Source organism: Medicago truncatula, chromosome 2 (genome assembly GCF_003473485.1).
Source record: "Medicago truncatula cultivar Jemalong A17 chromosome 2, MtrunA17r5.0-ANR, whole genome shotgun sequence".
Lineage (NCBI taxonomy): Eukaryota > Viridiplantae > Streptophyta > Magnoliopsida > Fabales > Fabaceae > Medicago > Medicago truncatula.
Window position 1 is genome coordinate 35,605,547 of NC_053043.1, and position 26,765 is coordinate 35,632,311.

The 26,765-nt window shown below is 36.9% G+C and overlaps 1 protein-coding gene across 1 annotated transcript; it reads left to right on the forward strand.

The window, feature by feature from the left end:
- Positions 1-369: 369 nt before the first annotated feature.
- On the forward strand, positions 370-1,570 carry LOC25487054 (nicotianamine synthase). The gene has a single exon (XM_013608903.3). It carries the CDS (start codon positions 468-470, stop codon positions 1,320-1,322), a length of 855 nt encoding a protein of 284 aa, XP_013464357.1. The 5' UTR covers positions 370-467; the 3' UTR covers positions 1,323-1,570.
- The last annotated feature ends 25,195 nt before the right edge of the window (positions 1,571-26,765 follow it).

Sequence of the window (26,765 nt, forward strand, 5' to 3'; positions counted from 1 at the left end):
TAAAACTTAAAGAAGTTAGAGTTTCTCTCACTAAAAAACTAGGGTCGGCTCGCAAACAAATTACACTCTTAAAATAAATAGAAATTTTAAAACTGATCATTGAATGTATATTTTTTTACAATCATAACCCTTTTACTTTTTACAACAAATTAAACAAATAAATTTAAAATAATAATATCAAGCTATCATTGTCTTGTGTAGGGGTGACCCAATAAGATTACATTTTTAATTAATCTTGGAAGGCATGAAACACCATGCTTTTCTATTGACCATTAGAGATTTCAGAAAGCAACCGTTATTATCTCAAATAACATTCGAACAATAATTGCATGTTTTTCCAAGCCCATGCAACAACTATAAATAGTTAAAGCTTTCTCTCATTTTTCCACAAGCAAAACACAAATCGTTTATTCCATTCTATCTTTCATTCTCTCAAACTTCTACTAAAATTACTTCAATTCAATCCAATGGCATCTTTCCAATCCTTCAACTTTGAAACTGAAATTCCACAAGAGCTTCTCATATCTCAAATCATGCAAATTCATACAACCATTTCTAAGCTAGAATCTCTTAGGCCTTCAAAACAAGTCAACACCCTTTTGACTCACTTAGTCAAACTTTGCATCCTCCCTTCATCCATTGAGATTGAAGCCTTGCCACAAGAGGTTAAGACAATGCGTGAAAGCCTCATTCCCATTTGTGGCAAAGCTGAAGGACTTTTGGAGCTTGAATTCTCAACTTTCATTAGCCAAACACCAAATCCAGCAAAAAATTTAACACTTTTCCCTTACTATGGAAACTATGTTAAACTAGCAAACTATGAAAACAAAATCCTCAAAGAAAATGGTGTAGTGGATGCAAAAAAAGTAGCTTTTATAGGATCTGGTCCAATGCCACTAAGTTCAATTATATTGGCAACTCATCACATGGAATCAACTCACTTTGATAATTTTGATATCGATGAGAAAGCTAATGAGGTTGCTAGCAAGATCGTGGCTTCGGATAAAGCACTTGAAAAGAGGATGAAATTTGTGACACAAGATATAATGGAAGCTAAGGAGAGGTTAGGGCAATATGATTGCATTTTTTTGGCAGCACTTGTTGGTATGCGTAGAAGTGAAAAAGTGAAGATTTTGGGACATATAAGTAAGTATATGAAGGAAGGTAGTGTTTTGCTTGTAAGAAGTGCAAAAGGGAGTAGAGCTTTTTTGTATCCTATTGTTGAGGAGAATGATATGGTAAATTTTGAGGTGCTTACAATTTTTCATCCAACGGATGATGTTATCAACTCGGTTATTCTTCTTCGCAAACCTAAAGCTTGATCAATAAGCTAAGTTACCAAATAAGTTGAATTTCTACTTGAAGAAGAATCTATTTATAGTGTAGATTCAAATGTGTGTTGTTCTTTTGATTGAAAGTGTTTCTTTTCCTATGATATACTTTGTATAATTAGTGAGGTTTAGTGTTATGTTCTAGTGCTTGCCTCATTCGTCTTACTTTATAAGATGATTGAAGATTATGTATCGTAATTCCAAATAATAAATGAACAAGCTTTGTGTTTATTTTTTAATTGTTTTACTTTTTTTTAGAAAAGAAGGTGCTAATCCCCAAAGACTACAATGGAACAAACCTGAGAGATTTGATTCAAAGGTTGATCAAAAACCTTCATCGAAGTAACTTCACACGTCATAAGCATCTGCTACCTTGTTTGCTTGACAATACATATAGCAAATACTTGATGGGATAAAACCACAAGTGCACGGTTCTACTGAAGTAGTAAAAATAGAGTATCGTTTCGATAGGGAGTTGTTCAATTCAATTAACTTTAGTTGATGATTAGAAAAGGTTAAGTTGCAAAGTTGGGGTTTTCAAACGGTTAAAAGAAAATATAATAATAAAAAAGAGCCTTGGGATTATTGGTTCATCATAATGACAAACCCTTCACAAACCAAAACCTTAAACCTATAACTTTATGTTAGACCTACTTTCTAATGACAAATTTCTCTTTAGTCTATCACATCTCCTTTCGGTCTCGGTGAGTGTGTTTCTCTAGCAACCACGACTATTTTCATGGTTGATTGCTATTGAAATCCTTCAAGCTCGAAACTTTATTGTCTCAAGGTTTGCTAGACTATTTTAATGTTTTGCAATCCTTATCTATATTCACTTGTTCCAATATTAAAACTTCATCTTTCGATCATTCGCTTAATATTTGTGATAAATCAATAACAACTATTAAACTTCATCTTTCAATCCTTCGATTAATACTTGTTATTGATTATAAGAACGGTGAAATAGATTAGAAATCAAGGTTACATAAAATTAGGGATTAAAGCTTGGTTTGATTAGGATTATGTCATTAGACTTATCCAACAATCTCAAGACAAGAAGAGTCTACTCACTCATGTTCATCGTAGACATTGAGAAGAAGAAGAAGAAAAGCATAAAGTAAATAACAAAGAAATAAAGAAATAACTTTTATTAAGAAAGACAATTGTCACTGATTGAATTCCAAGAACAAAAAATGAATTGTTGTGATAGCTCGCTACTCTATTTAGTCTTATGTCGACTTAAAACCTAAGGAACTATTCACTAGAATGTTCAACAAGAAACCACAGACTTTTAGGTCAAAATAGGTAGCTTGTTTCCGAAGCAAAAGCAGCAAAAGAGCACCCTGAAGCTTGGCACGGGCCGTGCTGCTGGTGGCACGGGCCGTGCCTCCTCGCTGACCTGGGGAGTGACATATTTTTGTCCCATATTTCATATTTTCATCCTGAATCAACTTCTAATCCTCTTTCTTTTGCTCTAAGACTCAATCTATCAAACATTCGTTCCTGAAATATAATAATTTGCAATTGAAGTAAAATAGTTCTAAAAGGAAATAATATTTAAATAAAATAAACTTAAATCTAAGTAAAACGGAATCAAATATTATATTAAAACTACTAATTATTGACTCATCAATACTCATCCTCAAATATCTTTAAGGAAACATTTTGATTTCTTTGAATCAAATTAAAACCAAATCCACCGCTATTTTATCCTGTTCAAGGTATTAACACCCGCTTGAGGGTCAATTCGAAGCTCAATCATCCAGAAACCCTGCACTTTGTGTAATTTAAGTGTTAATAGAAAGGATGTCTTAATGCCACATAAATGACAATTTATAAATGTAAATAAAGGACAAAAGGCATAGAACTTGCAAAAGAAATAATAATTTCAAAACATGAATAAAAAGAGGAACCAAATTATATACTAAAAATTAGTAGCATGCTGAGCAAGTTTGTCAAATATATATAATATTTTATATATAGATTTTTTCAATATAAGCCAGACGATGTAGATAATTAAATTAGCCTAAGCAATAATGCAATAGAATATTCACACAATGGATTCTTATAAAACAACATACACAGATGAACATAAATTCAAACATGTAACTTACTTTCAAAATATTGGAACTAAGCTTTCAACATAATCTATGACATCGTCCCAATATGCATTATCTCTAGTTCTATTATCGGTAACAGGTCTACATACAATAATTTATGTTCGTCTAGTTCTATTATCTCTCCTATTATAGAGAATTGTTTCAGATTCTTCAATTGAATGATACAACATTTAAACAAACTTTTCAACAAACAGTTGATATGCATGAAAATAAGTCCCCATTGGTTTTAGGTATTTGACATTGTGGATTATTATTGTATATTGAAAACATAGGAGCAAAATAAAAGAGTAATAAATCAAAGCAAAAGAGATTTGAACGAAGTTTTAGGGTTACTAACCAGAGGGGAGTCACAGCCGGAGAGAGGCGTAGTGATTCTGAATTTGAAGTAGCGCAATACACATGGTTTTCAGATACAAAATGCCAAGTTTTTAACAAGTTTGAAGTAATCAAATTCTATGTATCTAATCTAGTAAATTTTTCGAGTTAAAATCACTGGTCCCACCAAAATATTTGCCAATCCTCCCAATCTTACAATTAAGATTGTTGATCCCACACAATCCTACCAGATTGCGGTTCTGTCTGTTATTGGGATAATCCAAGTCGTCAAGGATCTTACTTATGAGTAAGATCATGAGTTTGACTACCTTGCCAAATAATTGTAACGTATAATTATAACCCCAGTGTTTCTCAAAATTAAACTGTTTGTCATGGTGTGGGGATTTCTTCATATGGTTTATGGGATGGTTAGAAATTTAGACTGAATCATATTTATAGGAGTATCTTACGCGGGTGCAAAGCTTGACTTTGTCTCTTTTAGGAGACATCTTTGTTGGGCATAAAATGCATGGCAACAAAGGATGCATTTCGACATCATTGTCTTTGTAGTGCATACTCAAGGAGATAGTAAGTAATGGTGATGGAGTGCATGCGCACAAGCATTGGTACTCATGAGCCAGGCTCGCTTGTATGTCTCTGGAAGAGAGAATGCTACTCACGGCTTTTAAAGAGTCAAGGTTGAACTACATTCTCAACCGGGACTCCTTACTAAGGTGTTACTGAAAACCTTGATGTAGTATCCTAGTATTGAGAGCCAACAAATCCATTGAAATGGTAGTGCCTTAGTTTTGGAGAATGGACTATTTCTCTAATTCTCTATTGAGTGTGGTACAAAAGGAGTCTGGTGTGAATGAAGAGCACAAAGTGATGTTCATCAAGTGCACTTCTAGAGGGTTGCTGTCTTTGTGGTGGCTTAGCAACATTTATCTTGATATACTTCACCCAAAACAGAAGTTATTGTTAGAATTATTTTGTTTATCCCTTTTCAAAGTTGTTTTCTATTTAAATATAACTTAGTGATGTTGATGTAAACCAAAAATCAGAATACACAATTGTAACCGCAAGTTCTCAAATCATGGGGTTCTAACAGTGGCCCAATATGGATGTAGTGCTCAATATAAGATATGTAATTCTAGTTTTAGGTTTCTTGTTATTTTTTATTCATATCTTCTCTCATTGCAGAAGAAAGTTGTGCATTGTAGTCTGTTTAGATGAAACGCAAATTGATGTAAAAGAAGAGAAAAGAAACAGTAATCAGGCCAGATAAGGAACTGGAAAACGAAGAATTGAAACCCTCAATGTTGCTTGTTTTATAAACCTGTTCTCTACCTGTGTTTCATAATGACATTTGTTAATGTTTCCAATGTTTGTGTGGTTGTAGGTGGTCCACAAGCTGCATGTATGGGCTGTGCTGGCTTTGCCGCATTCTCAGTCGTCATAGAGAAGTTTCTAGAGAGGCATCAATAAGTGAATTAACTTGGATCAATTTTGTATTCTTCGATCATAGTTTAAGTTCTTGATCAAAATATTTTGCCCATACGATAGAGGGACGTGATAGGGAGCAAGACAAATTGCAATATTATTTCACATCTGTAATTTATTTGTATACAATGTCATTGGCGGATGCATTCTCCGAACTTGGGAAAGCTCTGTGATGACATGGTTTAGTATTGGAAAATGCCAAGCATTACGAAAACCATAGGGAGCAATAATTGTGATGAACTCTTTAAAGTGCTTAGCACTCCTGTTTAGTGGTAATAGTTAATTTCAATAGATTTTTCTTTGTAATTCATTCTTTTTTTTTGGAATATTTATGGAGTGTTCCTAGGCTTCTTAAAATCCACCATTGTTTTCCTTTTTAAAGAGATAGAATATGCTGACAAATATATGCTGAGTTCCGTTATCTAATTGTGCTTCTGTAACTACCACAACAAAAAAAATATGTTTTTCTATCTTTAAAAATGAAACAGTCATGTTCTTGTGAAAAAAGAGATATTCCAAATTTTGTCCTGAAATGATGTCATACAGTGCAAACGTTACCACGGAAAAGATATCCCAACATGTTTGTATAGTTATATAAAGATTTTTTCAATATAAGCCACACGATGTAGATAATTAAATTAGCCTAAGCAATAATGCAATAGAATATTCACACAATGGATTCTTATAAAACAACATACACAGATGAACATAAATTCAAACATGTAACTTACTTTCAAAATATTGGAACTAAGCTTTCAACATAATCTATGGCATCGTCCCAATATGCATTATCTCTAGTTCTATTATCGGTAACAGGTCTACATACAATAATTTATGTTCGCTTAGTTCTGTTATCTCTCCTATTATAGAGAATTGTTTCAGATTCTTCAATTGAATGATACAACATTTAAACAAACTTTTCAACAAACAGTTGATATGCATGAAAATAAGTCCCCATTGGTTTTAGGTATTTGACATTGTGGATTATTATTGTATATTGATTATTATTCAGCCCCTAAGTTTGCCAACTGTTGAGGAAATTTGCGGCCAAGACATTTGGAACAATTGCGCTGTGCGCAGTGTCGTTAGTGGAGTCATGGGTATGCTCATTTATTCAACCCTCACTTTCTTTATTCCGGATTTCCAAATATCTGTTAGCATCTTATTTAACCACTTAATAAATTGTATTTAAACAGTTTAACCTAACCTGCTCCAAATATTTGTGTAGTTTTGGTAGTTCTTTTTAAGAATTTCAAATGATTTAGAAATAATCTGAAACTAGCTTTACATAATATGAATTGAACAAATTTTTTTGAAGAGGATATGAATCAAACAAATTCATATCTCTTAGTGGGATAAGGCTTGGTTGTTGCTGTATGAATTGAACAAATTGATCGCTTTGCGATGTTTACAATGAAACTTTTAGTCATTTGTTTTTACATTGCCCTTTTTTGTCCTCGGTTTGGAGTAAAATTTTGGGTTGGATATATTACTCCAAATTTGTCCGTGTATTTAGATTATTGGAGCGGAGAAGTCGCGAATACAAAATTACGAAAGGGGTTTGGCTAATTTGGCATGCGACAATTTGAGTAATTTGGAAATGGATAAATGATAGGATTTTCAAAAACATTTCAAAGGCGATTGATGAAATTGTGGAGGAGATTAAGGTCCTATTGTGGAGATAGAGTTTGACTAGATTAAAGTGTCCGCCTTGCTTTTATTATGAATGGTGTTGGGACCCCGGCGATTGTGTGAGTAGGTAGTTTTTATCTATGGGCTTTTCGGGTTTGCTGCCATGGTTGTTTACGGGTCTGGGCATGTTGCGGGGTGACCTGGACAGCAGCTCCCTCTAGTTTATATGGGTCTGCTGTTCTGGTTTTGGATCTGGTTGGGCGATGTTCGGCGCAGTCCTTGTGTGGCCGGTTTGTGGCTGGTTTTTAGGTTGGGTCTTCAACCTAAATACAGGGCTCGTTTCGGTATACTTTTTTTTTTGTATCTTTTCTAGCTTTTGTGTGTCTTGCACAGGTGGATTATGAATAAATTGGCTGTTTAAAAAAAAAAATTGAATTGAACAATCAAGTGGCATCTATGAATGAGAGTTTAGGTAATGAGTAATGGTATTTGTACAACCATTTGATGACAACTTTCTTTTTCTCTCTTCTTATTGGTAAAAAACAATAGATAGAGAAAAAGGATGAGAGAGGATAAGAACATCATATGAGTATGAGAGAGAGTTGTCAAAAATTGTCACAAAATGGTTATGCAAATATCATTTCACTTGGTGGTGGTTGTGGTTGTAACCTCAGTTGGAACAACAATATACAATGATACCAGCAAAAATCCTTACTCCCCAAAATTTATATAAGTATCTCATGAACACATTTAACAAAATAAATCGAATGGATCTGAAAATTTCTTTGACTTTAGGATTCTAGGTTCTGGTTTAATCAGACTCTGAGAAACAGGTTCTGATCTTTTCAGAATTTTGATATTTGTAGTCTTAGGATCAGATTTTGTCATAACCTTAGACTTGAGGTTTTCTGGCTTTGATGTAATCTTAGCCTTATAACCAGAAGCTTCAGGTTCTGACTGAACAGCAGTTACAGCATCAGTACCCTCAGGTACAAAGGTGGATTTCAATCCATCCTTAATACAATCGCAATAGCTTTTGAGACTGTACTCTTTTGATTTCTCCTCAGAGTATCCGATCCCTTTGCCATTGTTTTTGTATATGTTGTAGATCATAGAAGCTACCTTGCTTCTGTCTATGTCAGCCATTATAAAATCATCCAAGGCAATTTCAAGTTTATTGCCAGAACCTTTATCACACTTTTCTTGTAGCTTCTGACAAAGAATCTTGAGTCTGTCTTCATATGTGGTTGATATGAAGTTAAACCCTCTGAGTTCTTCTTCAGAAGCTTTTAGTTCCAATAGAGTTATTTCTTGTTGTTTCATTAAATCAACATATTTTTCTTTTAAATCAGACAACTCATTGGTTCTGTGTTCAAATAGTGATAAGAGTTCTTTAAGAGAATCAACAAGTTCTTGTCTGGGAATTTTGGAATATACCTCATTTTCATTTCCTGAATCTGATTTAGCTTCTGATGATACTATTGCCACTAACCTCATGGCTGCTTTTGCATCATCATCTGCTTCTTCTTTATCAGAACCAGATTCACTATCCAGATCTTCCCAGGTCGCCATCAAACTCTTCTTGATTTGCTTTCTGAATTTGCTAGAGCTGAAACTTGGTTTCTTAGGTCTGCTCTTTGACTTCTCCTTCTGAAGATCAGGGCAATCAGCAATGAAATGTCCAGGCTTCTTACAGTTGAAGCATCACTTTTGATCTTCTTTCTTGGAGTTCTTATAACCACCCCTCTTGCTCAAAAACTTCTTCTGCTTCCTTGCCAGATATTAAAGCTTATTAGACAGCATAGCCATCTTCACAGATTGATCTTCATCAGAATCTCCATCTGGTCACTCTTCTTCAGATTCACTGGCCTTGTAAGCTTTGGAAGACTTTCCTTTAGATGGTAGAGCAATAGATCTATTCTTCTTAGAGGATTCATGCTCATTCAGACTCATTTCATGTACCTTGAGGGAACTGACAAGATCTTCAACACTCAAAGTGTTTAGATCCTTAGCTTCCTCAATGGCAGTTACTTTGGGTCTCCATCTAGAAGGCAAGCTTCTCAGAATCTTGCTTACGTGATCAGAAGCAACATAACTCTTCTTCAGTTTGCAGTCCAGATACTAAAGTTTGAAATCTTGAGTACATCTCCTCTATACTCTCATCATCCTTCATCTTGAACAGCTCATACTGATGAACTAGCATTAGTGCCTTTGCTTCTTTAACCTTCTTGCTACCTTCGTAGTTAGCACAGAGTGATGCAAACATTGCCTTAGAAGTGGATTTATCACTCATCTTCATATATTCAGTGCGAGGTATAGAAGCAAAAATGATCCCTCTGATCTTGTGATGCTTTTTGTAAAGCTTCTTTTGAGCAGGAGTGTGAATCTTTCTGTCAATAGCAGCTCCTTCTTCATCCAAAACCAAATCATCAACTCCATCTTCAAGAATATCCCACAGCTCTTCATCCAATCCCATGATGTAGCTGTACATGTTGGTTTTCCACCAAGAAAACTCTTCTGGATCTCCATTGAACTTTGGAGCTTTTCCAGAATCTGATTTCTTGTCAGATGTACCATAGTCATGACTAACATTATTGTACCTTGTAGATGTAGAAGATTCAGGGTCCTCAGTAGACATGTTTTTCTCGGATCTTGATCTGTTACACGGTTAAGTGCTTTGATAACAGAGCAAGCTCTGATACCAATTGAAGGTGAGAAAAACACAAGAAGGGGGGGTTGAATTGTGTTTTCTTTTTCTCTTAAAAAGTTCTTCTTCTGGTATCACTTTAGAAGCTGGTTAGGAATGCTTCTGATGTGATGTTCAGAATCAGATATGCAGCGGAATCAAACAGAGCAGAGAAAAAGAAGAGAGACACAAGCAATTATCCTGGTTCCTTCCACAATCCGGAAGTAGTCCAGTCCCCCTTGCACTTCCAAGGAGATTTCCACTAATAATCACACAGATTACAAATGCTCAATACTCTCTTAGTATGAGACTTCTCAACGCTCAAGCACGCAGGCGAGAGACTTCCAATGCTCAAGCACTAAATCAAGAGTCTTCTAATGCTCAAGCACGCAGGCGAGAGGCTTCTAATCAAACAAAATTACATAGAAAATGTTTGACTTTGAACACTTGATATACAATCAGTGGTGTTCACAATACAATGCAATAAAGACTCTAGACTTGAGAATTTCTAAGATGTATCAAATCATTTCTTATCTAAATTCACCGCTTAAACATGGATCAACCATTATCAAACTGTGGAAACGAAAGTGGAGGGTTTGATAATTGTTTATCCATTATCCCAAATATCAATTCATAAAACCAAAGTGGAGCTTTGATATTCGAACAAGTGAATTTAGACAAGGATTGCAAAGTCAGCGAAATAGGCTTTGCAATCTTTGAGACATATAGTTTCGATCTTCAAGGGAACTAATAACAATCAAGTCAGCGAAATAGGCTTGGTTGTTAGAGGAACCAAAATCTAATAGTAATCAAGTCAGCGAAATAGGCTTGGTTGCTAGAGGAACATAAGAGAAACTGTCTCGAGAAATTAGGTCTAACATAACATTATAAGCTTTTAGTTTGGTTTGTGAAGGACTTGTTATTTAGATGAAACCAACGATCCCAAGGCTCCTTTTATATTATTAATTTTCAATCGTTTGAAACCCCCAACTTACAATTCTTTTCTCTTCTAATCATTTCCAAAGGTTAATTAAATTAAACTACTCCTTGTCGGAACGATACTCTTTTATACTACTTCGGTAAGACCGTGCACTTGCGGTTTTATCTCATCATAACCATTTGGCTGTCTCAGGCTATAATTATCAAAATATGACTCTTTATGAACAAGGTGTAGTTGGCTTTTTAGATCGGATGCTTCATACAGATATCCGAAAACTCCTAAACAAAGAAGGAGATTCGGAGGACCTTGAATTATACCTTCGTGAGTTTCGATGATTCATTCTTCACCATCTTAATTTCTGTTTTTATATTTCTCTAACTGACATACCTTGTTTTTCCTGTTGTACAATGCCAATGTTGCCTTTGTCTAGGAAAGAGAGGAGGAAGTATCTCGAAGCCCTTAAAGAGAAACATGCCTCCGAAGAACGCATAGCGAGCGATCCCACTGGCGTGATCCTCCGCAAAGGGACGAAGAAAAGGGAACTTGTTACCAACCCTGAATCCGCCGGAGGCGACGTGGATGGCGTTCATGAGAAAATTACTGAAGGCGAGGTAGTAGTAGGCGAGGTGAATGATCTAACCGTTTCCCCGATAAAGAAGAAAATGAAAACAGGGAGGAAAGGAGGCAGAAGAGCTTTGTCAGTGGAGGCTGATGCAGCTTTTGAGTCTTCGTTCTGGCATCGCGATATCAATTATCGCCGCTATAAGGAAGACAACGTCTTGTTTTCAGCAGTGGACAAAGATGCCGCTTTTCATGGGAAATTCGACGAGCTGGTGCAAGATGCCGGGACCAGCACTCTCCGAACTCTGTTATATATTCAGTCGATGGAGAAAAAACATGAAGCTTTAGAGAAAGAATATCAAGACTATCATACCCCAATTTTTGACCTAAGGCGACATAAGGCCCCACTGACACATGTCACTTGACTCTGATCGATCTCTGATTTTTCAGTGAAAAATTCGGCAGGGAGGTATTTTAAAATACCTCATTTTTTATTCCGAGTCGGACCCTCTTTTCTCTTTTTATTTTCTTTCCATCTTTTTATTAATTTTAATTTTAAGATTAGTTACTTTTTTTTATATTTAATAATTTTTATTTTCCATCTTTTAATTTTATTTTTCTTTACATAATTTAGTTTAATTTGTTTTTATTTTATTTCGTATTAGATTTATTTTATTTTTATTTTATTTCTTTTTAATTAATTAGTGTCCAAAAAAAAATAAAGTGTCAATAGGTCCAAAATAAAATGTACAAGGTCTAAAAAAAAAAATCAAGTCAAGTGTCAACTTTAACATTCCTTTTTCAAAATTCACCATAATTGTCCATCATTTCCATTAAACCAATTTTCCATTTTTCATCAACCTCCTCACCTATAAATAGAGCCCTCATTCCACACAATTTCACACACCAAAAGTTCTCTTGAGTTGTCAAAGAACTTTTCTCTCTTTTCCCTATTTAGCTTGTGTTGACGAGCTATTCTTTTCTTCTCCCTCTTTTTTCTGTCCCTTCGGAATAAGTCCCTTCGAAAAAGTCCCTTCGGAATTTTGTCCCTTCGGTTGTCCATTTCTTTTATTTTCTTGCATTTTATTTCTTTTTAGCATTTTTGCATTTTTATTTTATTTTATTTTATTTAGCATTTTAATTATTGTTATGTATTTTCCAGCAATTAGAATGTATTTAGGTCCAATGTAAATATAAATGAGAAAAGTGTGTGGGTGTGTGTGTCCTTTTATTTCTTTACCGCCTTAGATATATCCAAAAATGAAAAAAAATTAGATTAGGGATTTTGTGGTGATCCAACGTCACTACAAAAATCCACGCGCTTTTATTTTTATTGCTCCGTTAGTTTAATTTTTATTTAATATTCCAAGAAAACAACAAAAAACATGCAAATAATCAAAATCACAAAAAATATTTTCATAATAAACCTTGATCTAAATCAAGTGACCGCATTTTTATTTTCTTTTCTTAATCAAACTTCAATCAATTTAACTTTACTTTAAGTCTCTTTTTTCAATATTAAAAAACACAAACAAATACTCATTTGCCACATGGCTTTTCATTTTAAAATCTTTTTCAAAACAAATAAAAAACACCAAACCAATCAAATGTCATTTTGTACCCCGAACTACGAGGTTTTGATCCCTCACGGGTACGTAGACAGGGGACCATGTCCTTCCAAATCATAAAAAATGTAGATAAATTAGGCCTCACTTTCTTTTTCTTTTTAATCGCTACTTTTTAATTCCTTCTTTTAAACAAAAAAAAGCAAGCAAGTTATAACACATTAATTAAATAAAATCAAGAGGTTCTCGTAGAGTACTACGAATATTTAGGGTGCTAATACCTTCCCTAATTATAACCAACCCCCGAACCCTAAATCTCTTAATATAGGGTGTTTTGAACTTTTTCCCCTTAAAAATTAAATGTTCAGTCGTGAAATAAATTAGTGAGTCAAAAGCTAATCAAATAGCCTTGGTCTCCGAAAAAAGACGCGACAGAAATGGCGACTTCACTGGAGAAACCCTTAAGAGGGTTGAGCCTAACTTGGCTTTATTTAATTCTTTGTGCTATAACTTGCTTAAAACAAAAACAAAAACAAAAATAAAGGATGGAAATACTTGTATACATGTTCTTCCTTCTTCTTTCTTCTTTCTTAACGTGAGTGGTGAGATAAGTCCTACACCCGGGCTTGAGTGAAATATAAGATAGGACAGGGGTACTGATGTAGTATTTTTGCATCAAACAATTGTAAGTATTTATATCGTCTCCTCAGGGACTAGTGCGATATCGCGGACCGTTCGACACCAAATATCATTCTAAGTTAAAAGATAATTGGTTGTTTGTTTTAGTAACTAAATTGCAAATGATAAAATTGAGATTAATAGGGCGTAAACTTGTTAGGATTAGAGTTCCTTGATCGAGCGTCACATGTAACCTAATGATCATACATGGATTCTAGCTTTTCTTTGATATTATCACGTATCCCTCGACAACACCATTCGTGTCCAAACAATATTGTGAAATCAATTGTATCATTCAATGGTCGATGTCTCAAACTATTGAATGATTCAAGAGTCGATCTTATCGTTCAATCGATGATTTCTCAATCTATTAAATGATAAGAAAGCTTTAGGTTTGGATACTCAAGGTGATTATCAAAGCATCGATTCCATGTCTAGAACCTATGTTTTGATAGATGGTTATTCTAAACCTAGATTCAAAAGTATTTCTCAATCACAATTAAATCAAAGATAAAGATTAAAGTGCAAGAATAACATCAATATCAAATCAAATGCTAGAACCATATATTTATAAATCAAAGGATTACATGTTTAAGCTATGATCAAGTACCTCTAATCCCAACAAAGGAGATTTAGCTACTCATTGTCATGGAAGCCTTGCAAGGATGAATTGAAAGAGAAAGATCCATTACACACTTGTGATCTCTCAACAAAGTGATGTAGAATTCACTTTCTATCACTCTCACTCTATAAAGCACAAGCCCTATCTCTCTCTCTAGAAATATTACAAGTGAAAAACTCAGAGAAAAACTAAGTATAAAACTATGTATATCAATGAAATGGTTGAGTGGGCTATTTATACAATTCTGACTCTGCATCAACTCGCCTCGCGAGCTCATTCATTCGCCATGGCGAGTTGAGGTTCCTTCGCCATTGGGTTCGCGCCACGTCAGCTGTCAGAGGCTAAACCGCCCTAACTCGCCTCGCGAGTCATTCCACTCGCCATGGCGAGTAAGCTCGCCTTCCACTCGCCATTGCGAGTTGGTGGCGAAGGATCTTTGATGCTTACTGGAATTGCTCGCCTTTGATGCTTGCTATGGCGAGTTGGAGGCGAGTGATCTCATTTTTCTGCCTTTTTGTACTTTTCTCCATTTTCTTCTCTTTGCTTGATGTCTTGAGTTCAAATCCTGCACAAATGGGTGAAGTAATATAGATAAAGCGTAAAAGGGCAATAATCACTTATTTCTCGGCTTTTCCCTCAATAACTTGCAAAACAAGTAACAAAAATGCCTAAAATATATCACTTAAAATACAACTTTCTAGCACTTATCAAACTCTCCCCAACTTAACTCTTTGTTTGTCCTCAAACAAAAGATTGAAAATCAAACAAGTTAATATGACAAGACATAAGTACAAAAGGTTTGAAAACATTTTCAGATGAATGATTCAAAGTGAATGCGCGGGCAAGTCTGAGTTTCCAACTAATCTAGAATTCTACCACAAATATGAAATGAGTCCTATGCACAAAGTTCATGTCAAATAGTTCAAGTCAACAAAACATTCATTCACGAACCACACCTAACACACTTCTTTGCAAGTGGATATGCAATTGAAATCAAATGAGTGAGGGTTATGAACACACATCCGGCAATCAAGTTAACATCCAAATCAAGTTATATGTCCATCCAATTATCATTTCAAAAAGTATAGAAACATGGATCAAAAGGTCTTTGAGGGTTGTAACTTGGCTAGGCTACAAAAGAATTGACATTTGTGGGGCAATTGAATTCAAATGGCCAAACATAAGGGAACCTTCCTTCTATTTACATTCAAAAGACAAATTTACTAGAATTCCCTAACAAACCCTTGGTGTTAAAACATGATACTCCTTGATCTTGACAACTTATTCTATTTTTGGATTTTTCTTTCTTTTTCTTATTTTTATCATGTACAATTTTTTTTTTTTTGCATATACAAACAATGTTGTCTTGATCAAAATTTCTGATTACACCAATTTACTTGACAAATGATGACATCTACCTTTTTCTCCCCAACTTGAATAAAAATATACCCTATTTGAAAGTTCCCTTAATCTATGGCAAAAAGGGACAAATAACAATGAAGGTTTATGGTTCAACAATTAAAACATATCAAGGTCCGATAGTGCAACAAAAATGAACTGGATTTTGAAAAATTTAGGGCGAATTCATCAAGCATTGTGCTTATGAATTGACAGTTCATGATTGAGGACCTTGATTCATTTGGCTCAAGTGGGTTAGCAAATACTCGCTCTTCTCACAAGGTAGGCTATTTGTGGTCAAATATGTTTTTCTCATTAAACAAAATATGCCTTGATCCTTTCCATGTCTTTACACAATTTAAAACAAATATTAGATTTAATATAAAATGACCGAGTTAAAACAATGAATGCCGGTCTCCTTGCATATAGTACAAATATTTGAGGTTTCCTCACTTTTTGGCTAGTACTAAGTGGTTCACAAACAAACACATTATCGAGGAGAACTAAATGAATTGAAATTTGTGCAAAGTACTCGTTTCCTATTCAAGTAAAAACCTAGAAAAACTAGAAACTTGTACCTTGGCTTTGCGCTTTATCACAAACTATCTATCATTATCAATCATCTGAGAATTTTGCTCAAGTTTTGGCTATCTTTCAAGCGCTTTGAAATTTGAAGCTTTGAGCATTTTTCCTTTCAATAAGCAAGAGTGATAAACTAGAGAAACTTCCACAATTTTCAAAAGAAAGTACTTGATATAAACCAAAAGTGCTAAACTAAAACAACACAATACAACTTGAACAATGTGAACATCACAATACTAATTAAAGCAATTGTTTAAACATAATATCCCACAATAAGTGAACAAAGTAATAATTAAACAAAATTATGAGTCATAAGTGCCAAGATAAAACAACAGAAGCAAATATTTGTCAAAATAGCTGGCATCGAAAGCAAATAAAGGAAATGAAAGAGAAGGAAAGAATCGACTGAAAGCTTATAAAATGTCACTCAATAAAGGTGAGCTTTCACGTCTCTTCTCTTCCTCCTCAACCCTGCATGTCATCATCATCTGAACCACCAGTTGCACTTGGGACTCTGTCTGGATCGTCTCTATCAGAATCTCCCATCAATATATCGTCAGAAAGCGTCCCGAACGATGAGCCACCCCCTCCGTAAGGATCTGGCCTGCCCTCAGGCCAAGAAACATGAGCCTGAAAAGCCTCTGGTGTCATGAATTGTGACATCACCTCCGGAGGGTACCCTGCTTGCTGCTGCACTAAATACTGAGACTGCTGAAGATAAGTATTAGCACGGTTTGTAGCTTCCAGCATATTCCAAGTATGGGTATGGCACTGGTATTGCCATTGAGTGTAGCTGGCAAAGTCAAAGGCAGTTGGGGTTGGCATCTGAAATGGTTCGGACCCTGATTGTGGATGATGTGCCTGAGAAGATGAGGCTTGTTTTCCTTTTTCCGGCTTTGGGTCACTCATGATGTAACGTCTGATGAAGTCATCATCAACGGGGTTCCGGAGTTCCTCATGTACAGCGGTGGGCAACTTCATTCGTGAATCTTTAATCAAGCCCATGATGAGTCCAGGAAAAGCTAGGCGGGTTTTTGGCTCACTTTTTCCTTGAAGGGTGACCAGCCTTAACTCCCATGCTAATGTGCGGGCTATGTCAACCTTGAAGCCCTTGAGAATGTAGTATATGAGTGGGCATACATCCACAGTGCAATCGGACAAGTGGTTGTTAGTTCTGACATTGTGAAGGATAAACTTCAGGATGAATTTGCAAGTTTTGTTCATGAGTTTATATTGTGCTCTGTGATGTCTTCCAGCATTACTCACGTCATAAGTTTCACCCTCTAGTAAGATAGCCCTTTTGATTGTTTCTCTCATTGGCTCAATGTTAAAGGTGCCTCGATTTTGGTTGTCATGGAATTCATCCATCTCATCCTCATCACTTAGTGGGAAGTTGTTACCGAGATAGATGTTCATGGCTTCGCGATCGAAGCGGATGGTGCGACCTCTCACAAAGGTTTCATAGACAAATGGCTCGGTGAGGTTTTCAGGAAGAGCATTGGCGTAAAATTCACGCACGAGCTCAACATTGATTGCGGTGATAGGTTGGAGCAGTCTTCCCCACCCTTGGTCAGTTAAAAGCTTCAAGAGGTCTTGGTAGGGTCCTTGAGGGTTTATGTTAAACACTTTCTCGGGCCACATGCTCTGTTTAAGCAATTCCCTGTATCTATCTTGGTGGTAACGAGATTTAAATCTCTCTTGGTCTTGGTTTCTAGGTGGGGGTTGAGATGTGGATGTTTCACCTTTCTTCCTTTTTCCGGTATTCACAGGTTTCTTGGGTGCCATACCTGCAAAACAACCAGGAAATACCATACACAAGACAAAATAACCAATTAAATATCAGTATGGAACTATAGGAAACAATTTCAAGCTCAGAGACTTCATTTCAGAGAAAATGATGCAGGTTCTGATGGAACTCGCCTCGCGAGCTATTGTACTCGCCATGGCGAGTAATACAAAATTTCTGGGTTTTTCAAATGAACACTCGCTAGGCGAGTGATGGATCTCGCCATGGCGAGTTGCCTAGAAATTGGCAAAAATCGACCCTTTTTCAAAAGTTGTTCCAGTTTTATGATTCCTAACCCTAACTATGACCATTGCGACCCTGATGATGACAGTAAGATGAACTAAATCATGCATTTGGTGAAAAATCGAATTTGTTCCACAAAAACCCATTTTATTGGAACTTTTTACAAAAGGGTTATCAAAAGATGTGGATATGAATGAAGGACATTACGAATTTATGCATGATTTTGTTTCATCTCAGTCATGTGGGTGCCATTTTTACAGATTTAGTACACAGCAAAATCTTCTACCCTAGGGTTTTGAACATTCATGAATTAAAGCTTAAGGAGGAAAACAACAACAAACCTGAATTGAAAGAAATACAAGTGCAGATATGATATGAAAGATGTGAAGCTTGACTTGACTTGATTTTGAATTTGTGTGGAAAACTTTGAGATTTTAGGGTTTGTTGTTTGTTTGGGAGAAGAAATGTTTGAGAGATTTTGATGAGAGAGAAATGAAAACCGAAAATGAAAGGAAAATTGTTGGTAATGGGTAGTTAAGAGAAATAAATGAAGGAGTTAGTGGTCTTGAACTCCGTGACTGTCATAACTGCTACTGCTCGCCTCGCGAGCGAATTTACTCGCAATGGCGAGTTATTTGGTAGTCAACGCAGTCAATGACCAGTTTACTCGCCATGGCGAGTTGTTTTACTCGCCTCGCGAGCTCTGACAGTACACAAATTGCTTTCTTTTGGCTTCTGATTTTTGAATGATTTTGGTATGCACATGACTCCTACACCTAATATGCATTAAAACTGTAAATATACTTACAAAATTGGGGTGCCTCCCAACAAGCGCTTGTTTATCGTCATTAGCTCGACGCTTTTCTCATTAAGTTCACGGATTGTCAAGTCAAATTGTCGACGTAAGCTGATCAATCTCACCTCCAAAATAGGGCTTGAGTCTCTGCCCATTCACAGTCCAGCTAGCTTTGGTAACTGGGTCTTCAAGCTCTACTGCACCATATGGTTTTACTTCTTTAACCATGAAAGGTCCGGACCATTTAGACTTTAACTTGCCCGGAAAGAGTCGTAATCTTGAATTGAACAGCAGCACCATCTGTCCAGGCATAAAGTTTCTCTGCATGATCCTTTTGTCATGGTATTTCTTGATTTTTTCTTTATACAATCTTGAGGATTCATAGGCTTGGTTCCTCATTTCCTCAAGTTGATGCATTTGAATCTTCCGTCTTTCACCGGCTTTCTCTTGATCAAAGTTCAGAAATTTGAGTGCCCAAAAAGCTTTGTGTTCGAGCTCTACCGGTAAATGACATGCTTTGCCATAGACCATTTGAAATGGTGTGAGACCTATAGGAGACTTGTATGCTGTCCTATAAGCCCACAAGGCTTCATCAAGCTTCGTCGACCAATCTTTCCGAGATGTTGAGACTGTTTTTTCAAGAATTCTTTTCACTTCTCGGTTTGAAACCTCGGCTTAGCCGTTGGTTTGAGGATGGTATGGCGATGCTACCTTGTGTTTCACACCATAATGGTCTAATGCCTTAGCAAGCTGTGTGTTGCAGAAATGGGACCCTCCATCACTTATTAAAACTCTTGGTGTTCCAAATCGGGTGAAGATATTCTTTTTAAGGAACTTTACCACCGTCTTGCTGTCGGCTTTTGTAACGCCCACTTTCGTTTAATCGTTTATTTAATCGAGTTTAGGCGATTATATGATAATTATATAGTATATGCATGATTTTGGTATGTTTTGATGATTTGATCGATGACGTGTTAAGTTATGAGTATTGAAGGATTTGATTATGATATGAGATTTATTTTATTGTTAAATAAAATAAAGATTTGAAAATAATATAAAATATTTAGTTGAGGGCTGTTTTGATATTTTAGATAGTTTTGGGGGAGGAAGTGAGATAAGATAAGTTATTAGAAAGAGGTATAAATAGGAGAAGACCTAATATTTTAGAAACTCATTGTACGTGAAAACTTTTGGAAAAGGGAGAAAAAGCTTAGAAGGGAGAAGAGCATAGAGGGAGCTGCGATTTCTTCATAACCAGGTAAGGGTGAGACTAATAATTCAATAATGTTAATTACTGTAATTCTGATGATTAGTTGACCAAGTTAGGATTGATTTAGAGAAGTTTTGGAATTAGGTCAAAACCCTAAAAATTGATGATCAAACGGTAAAACTTGTTTAGATTGATGTAGAAACCGTCCTTTAACCCTAGAATATGTTTAGGATGAATTCTGGAATCAAAATTAGGCTTTGAACCATGTTGTGTGTTGGATTTTTGAGAAAAACCCTAGTCTGCCCGTGCTTCTGTTCATCGCTCGCCACGGCGAGTGATGATCCTCGCCTCGCGAGTGATGATCTTCATCGCTCGCCACGCGAGCCCCTTTCCTTCGCCTCGCGAGTTGTTTGGTTCAACTCGCCATGGCGAGCAACCTTCCTCGCCTCGCGAGCTTAGGCAGAGTGCATGTCATATTTCGTGTTTCGACCTTTTTAGTTGAATCTTGTATGCCTTTGAGTACCTGAACTTACCTAGTATTGATTAGGAATGAATGTAGGATCAGAGGGAACCCAGAACAAGCTTAGTTTGTGAGTTGAGTGGTGCTCGCCATGGCGAGTAAGTACTCTCGCCTCGCGAGTACAACCAGGATGAACTTGATTATGTGTTTGTGCGATCTGTGTCGCACTTTTTGGTCCAGAGTGAACCCCTAATTGGTAATGAAACCTTATGATAACGTTTAATGCAGTCTGTAAAGCTATTGAGTTAAGTTGATATTATTTGAGCATGATTAAGGTATTATGCAATATGTAAGATATAATTGAAATGATTATGATTCTAGTAAATTGTTGTTGATATATTGATATCTCCTTGCTGTTATGCGACTTGACTATGCTGCTGCTGTTATTTAACTGAGTAAGCAATGTTTATATATGAATATAATGAAAATGATGACGTTTTGCATCAAGTTATTGAATGCACATGATTACGATGATTATGATGTTTTGTTCATCTGTGTCCATGCATAGCATATCATTGAGCTTAGTCCTCACCACGAAAATTAGGAGCTTTGTCCTCCGCACGTTTTATAGGAGCTTTGTCCTCCGCACGATTAAAGTATATTAATACTTATGATGACGATTGGTACCACATGCATATAAGGAGTCTAGGAGCATTGTCACATTGTCATGATTAAGATGCCTTGTTGATAATGAATGGATATGTGATTATGTGATAAGTGTTATTTGATTATGTTATGTTGTTTATAATGATTGGTTATATGATTACGTGATAACTGTTTAGCATTTATGCAAAGTTAATAATGGAATGATTGATGTTAATTTATGATTCGCAATTATATTGATTAATGTTATTTTATTATGAAATCTCACCCCTTCTGCTTGAAAATGTTGCCCTTCGTATGGGTAACTTGCAGGTGATCGTGCTTAGTGTGCAGTTGCTTCGTGAGTTGGCCTTGCCTTCACTGTGTCGTCTAGGTCGCTCTGATACGTAACGGGATGGGGTTTTATGCTATAACATGCTTCATTCTTTTACGTGAACTGCTTATGTTTTGATAAACTCTTTTGAGATACTTATTGGGCCTGCGTGCCGAAAACGTTTATGATTTATGTTTATGATTTTCCGCTGCTATGTTAAAGATATTTGTGAAGGTTAAATCATTATTTAACTGTTTTGGATTACGTTTCTATGTGATATCCCGTTTATGGTTTTTACTCTGATAATTGTTTAAGAAATTTGTATATTGGGAAAACGGGGTGTTACAATTGGTATCAGAGCAGGTCGATCCGTCCGGTCAATTAGAGAGTCGTGTCGAGTCTTAGTAATATTTATATTACTATCTTAAGTTGTTGTTGCTACTTTTGTAGAATATCCGAAATGGCTGGAAGGAATGATGCTGCGTTAGCTGCTGCTCTTCAAGCTGTTGCCCAAGCTGTGGGACAACAACCTAACGTGAATGCTGGTGCGAATGCTGAAGCTAGGATGTTGGAGACGTTCATGAAGAAGAACCCTCCGACTTTCAAAGGACGTTATGACCCTGATGGAGCCCAGACGTGGCTCAAGGAGATTGAGAGGATTTTCCGAGTTATGCAGTGCACTGAAGATCAGAAGGTGCGGTTTGGTACTCATCAGCTGGCCGATGAAGCTGATGACTGGTGGGTTGCTATTCTGCCTACCCTCGAGCAGGAAGGAGCTGTGGTGACTTGGGCTGTTTTCAGGAGAGAGTTCCTGAGAAGATACTTTCCGGAAGATGTTCGCGGGAAGAAAGAGATCGAATTCCTTGAGCTGAAGCAAGGAAATATGTCCGTGACAGAGTATGCTGCCAAGTTCGTGGAGCTGTCTAAGTTCTATCCGCACTATACTGCAGAGAATGCTGAGTTCTCGAGATGCATCAAGTTCGAGAACGGTTTGAGGCCCGACATCAAGAGGGCGATTGGATACCAGCAGCTGAGAGTTTTTCAGGATTTGGTTAACAGCTGCAGGATCTATGAGAAGGATACCAAGGCTCACTACAAGGTAGTGAATGAAAGGAAGGGCAAGGGACAACAGAGTCGTCCTAAGCCGTACAGTGCCCCCGCTGACAAAGGGAAACAGAAGATGGTCGATGTTAGGCGGCCTAAGAAGAAGGATGCTGCAGAGATTGTGTGTTTCAATTGTGGTGAGAAAGGCCACAAGAGCAACGTCTGCCCTGAGGAAATCAAGAAGTGTGTCCGGTGTGGTAAGAAGGGTCATGTTGTAGCTGATTGCAACCGTACAGACATTGTTTGCTTTAATTGCAATGGAGAGGGTCACATTAGTTCACAGTGTACTCAGCCTAAGAGGGCGCCGACTACTGGTAGGGTCTTTGCTTTGACTGGGACTCAGACAGAGAATGAGGATCGTTTGATCAGAGGTACTTGCTATATTAATAATACTCCTTTAGTTGCTATTATTGATACTGGTGCTACGCATTGTTTTATTGCTTTCGATTGTGTTTCTGCTTTGGGTCTTGTTTTGTCTGATATGAATGGAGAGATGGTTGTCGAAACTCCAGCTAAGGGTTCGGTGACTACTTCTCTCGTATGTTTGAAATGTCCTTTGTCTATGTTTGGTCGTGATTTTGAAATGGATTTAGTTTGTCTACCTTTGAGTGGTATGGATGTGATTTTGGGTATGAACTGGTTAGAGTACAACCACGTTCTTATTAATTGTTTTAGCAAGTCAGTACATTTCTCTTCCGTCGAAGAGGAAAGTGGTGCAGAGTTTTTATCTACTAAGCAGCTGAAGCAACTGGAACGCGACGGTATCTTGATGTTTTCGTTGATGGCTACTTTATCTATTGAGAATCAAGCAGTGATTGACAGGTTACCGGTGGTGTGTGAATTTCCTGAAGTTTTTTCGGATGAGATTCCTGATGTGCCTCCAGAGAGAGAAGTTGAATTTTCTATTGATCTTGTTCCTGGAACGAAGCCGGTCTCGATGGCACCTTATCGTATGTCTGCTTCTGAGTTATCTGAGTTGAAGAAACAGTTAGAAGACTTGCTTGAGAAGAAGTTTGTTAGACCAAGTGTTTCACCTTGGGGAGCGCCGGTTTTGCTAGTAAAGAAGAAAGATGGTAGTATGCGGTTGTGTATTGATTATCGACAGTTGAACAAGGTAACTATCAAGAATAGGTATCCACTTCCGAGAATTGATGATTTGATGGATCAGCTAGTGGGTGCACGAGTTTTCAGCAAGATTGATTTGAGATCAGGTTATCACCAGATTAAAGTAAAAGACGAAGATATGCAGAAGACGGCTTTCAGAACGCGTTATGGTCACTATGAATATAAAGTTATGCCTTTCGGTGTGACCAATGCACCTGGAGTGTTTATGGAGTATATGAATCGCATCTTCCATGCATTTTTGGATCGGTTCGTAGTTGTGTTTATCGACGATATTTTGATCTACTCCAAGACTGAAGAAGAACATGCCGAGCATCTGAAGATTGTTTTGCAAGTGTTGAAAGAGAAGAAGCTTTATGCTAAATTGTCTAAGTGTGAATTCTGGTTGAAAGAAGTGAGTTTTCTAGGCCATGTTATTTCTGGTGATGGTATTGCAGTGGATCCGTCTAAAGTTGAAGCGGTATCACAGTGGGAGACTCCTAAGTCAGTTACTGAGATTAGAAGTTTCTTGGGTTTAGCTGGTTACTATAGAAGGTTTATTGAAGGGTTTTCTAAGTTAGCTCTTCCGCTAACGCAATTGACTTGTAAAGGTAAAACTTTTGTGTGGGACGTCCATTGTGAGAAAAGTTTCGGTGAATTGAAGAAGCGTTTGACAACTGCTCCAGTGTTAATTTTGCCGAAGTCAGATGAACCTTTTGTGGTATATTGTGATGCGTCCAAGTTGGGTTTAGGAGGTGTACTTATGCAAGAAGGTAAAGTGGTAGCTTATGCTTCAAGACAGTTGAGAGTTCATGAGAAGAATTATCCTACGCATGATCTCGAGTTGGCGGCTGTAGTCTTTGTATTGAAGATCTGGAGACATTATTTGTATGGTTCAAGGTTTGAGGTGTTTAGTGATCACAAGAGTTTGAAGTATTTGTTCGATCAGAAGGAATTGAATATGAGACAGCGAAGATGGCTCGAATTGTTGAAGGATTATGACTTTGGTTTGAATTATCATCCAGGTAAAGCTAATGTTGTTGCAGATGCCTTGAGTAGGAAGACATTGCATATGTCCGCCATGATGGTCAGAGAGTTCGAATTGCTTGAACAGTTTAGAGATATGAGTTTGGTTTGCGAATGGTCACCTCAGAGTGTGAAACTGGGTATGCTGAAGATTGATAGTGAATTTCTGAAAAGTATCAAGGAAGCACAGAAAGTTGATGTAAAGTTTGTGGACTTGTTGATTGCTAGAGATCAGACCGAAGACAGTGATTTTAAAATCGATGATCAAGGTGTGTTGAGATTCCGAGGAAGAATTTGTATCCCAGACAATGAAGAGATTAAGAAGATGATTCTTGAAGAGAGTCATAGAAGTAGCTTGAGTATTCATCCGGGAGCTACGAAGATGTATCATGATCTAAAGAAGATTTTCTGGTGGTCTGGTTTGAAACGAGATGTGGCACAGTTTGTGTATTCCTGTTTAGTTTGTCAGAAGTCGAAAGTCGAGCATCAGAAACCCGCTGGGATGATGGTACCTTTAGACGTGCCAGAATGGAAATGGGATAGTATATCCATGGATTTTGTGACGAGTTTGCCAAATACTCCTAGAGGGAACGACGCAATTTGGGTTATTGTTGATAGGTTGACGAAGTCAACTCATTTTCTACCTATTAATATTAGTTTCCCTGTTGCCCAGTTGGCAGAGATTTACATCAAGGAGATTGTGAAGTTGCATGGTGTTCCTTCGAGCATTGTATCAGATAGAGATCCAAGATTTACTTCTAGATTTTGGAAAAGTTTGCAAGAGGCCTTGGGTTCGAAGTTGAGATTGAGTTCGGCGTATCATCCACAGACAGATGGTCAGTCGGAGAGGACAATTCAGTCGCTAGAGGATTTGTTGAGAATTTGTGTTCTTGAGCAAGGAGGAACTTGGGATAGTCATCTTCCGTTGATCGAGTTCACATATAATAATAGTTATCATTCTAGTATTGGAATGGCACCGTTCGAAGCTTTGTATGGTCGGAGATGCAGAACTCCGTTGTGTTGGTTTGAATCAGGAGAAAGAGTGGTCTTAGGACCAGAGATTGTTCAGCAAACTACTGAGAAAGTTCAGATGATCCAAGAGAAAATGAAGGCGTCGCAGAGTCGACAAAAGAGTTATCATGATAAGCGTAGAAAAGATCTTGAATTCCAAGAAGGAGACCACGTGTTTTTGAGAGTCACTCCTATGACTGGTGTAGGACGTGCTTTGAAGTCAAAGAAGTTGACCCCGAAGTTCATTGGTCCGTATCAGATATTGGAAAGAGTTGGAACGGTGGCTTACCGAGTGGGTTTACCGCCGCATCTTTCGAATTTGCACAACGTTTTCCATGTGTCGCAACTTCGAAAGTATGTTCCGGATCCATCTCATGTAATCCAAAGCGACGATGTGCAAATTAGAGACAACCTTACGGTAGAGACTTTGCCGTTGAGGATTGATGATCGTAAAGTGAAGACGTTGAGAGGCAAGGAGATACCTCTCGTGAGAGTCGTTTGGTCGGGAGCGACTGGTGAAAGCTTGACGTGGGAGCTTGAGAGTAAGATGCTGGAGTCTTATCCAGAGTTGTTTGCTTGAGGTAAATTTTCGAGGACGAAAATCCTTTAAGTGGGGGAGAGTTGTAACGCCCACTTTCGTTTAATCGTTTATTTAATCGAGTTTAGGCGATTATATGATAATTATATAGTATATGCATGATTTTGGTATGTTTTGATGATTTGATCGATGACGTGTTAAGTTATGAGTATTGAAGGATTTGATTATGATATGAGATTTATTTTATTGTTAAATAAAATAAAGATTTGAAAATAATATAAAATATTTAGTTGAGGGCTGTTTTGATATTTTAGATAGTTTTGGGGGAGGAAGTGAGATAAGATAAGTTATTAGAAAGAGGTATAAATAGGAGAAGACCTAATATTTTAGAAACTCATTGTACGTGAAAACTTTTGGAAAAGGGAGAAAAAGCTTAGAAGGGAGAAGAGCATAGAGGGAGCTGCGATTTCTTCATAACCAGGTAAGGGTGAGACTAATAATTCAATAATGTTAATTACTGTAATTCTGATGATTAGTTGACCAAGTTAGGATTGATTTAGAGAAGTTTTGGAATTAGGTCA

Coding starts and splice junctions, on each gene's coding strand:
- LOC25487054 (XM_013608903.3), top strand. CDS start 468: ATGGCATCTTTCCAATCCTTCAACTTTGAAACTGAAATTCCACAAGAG.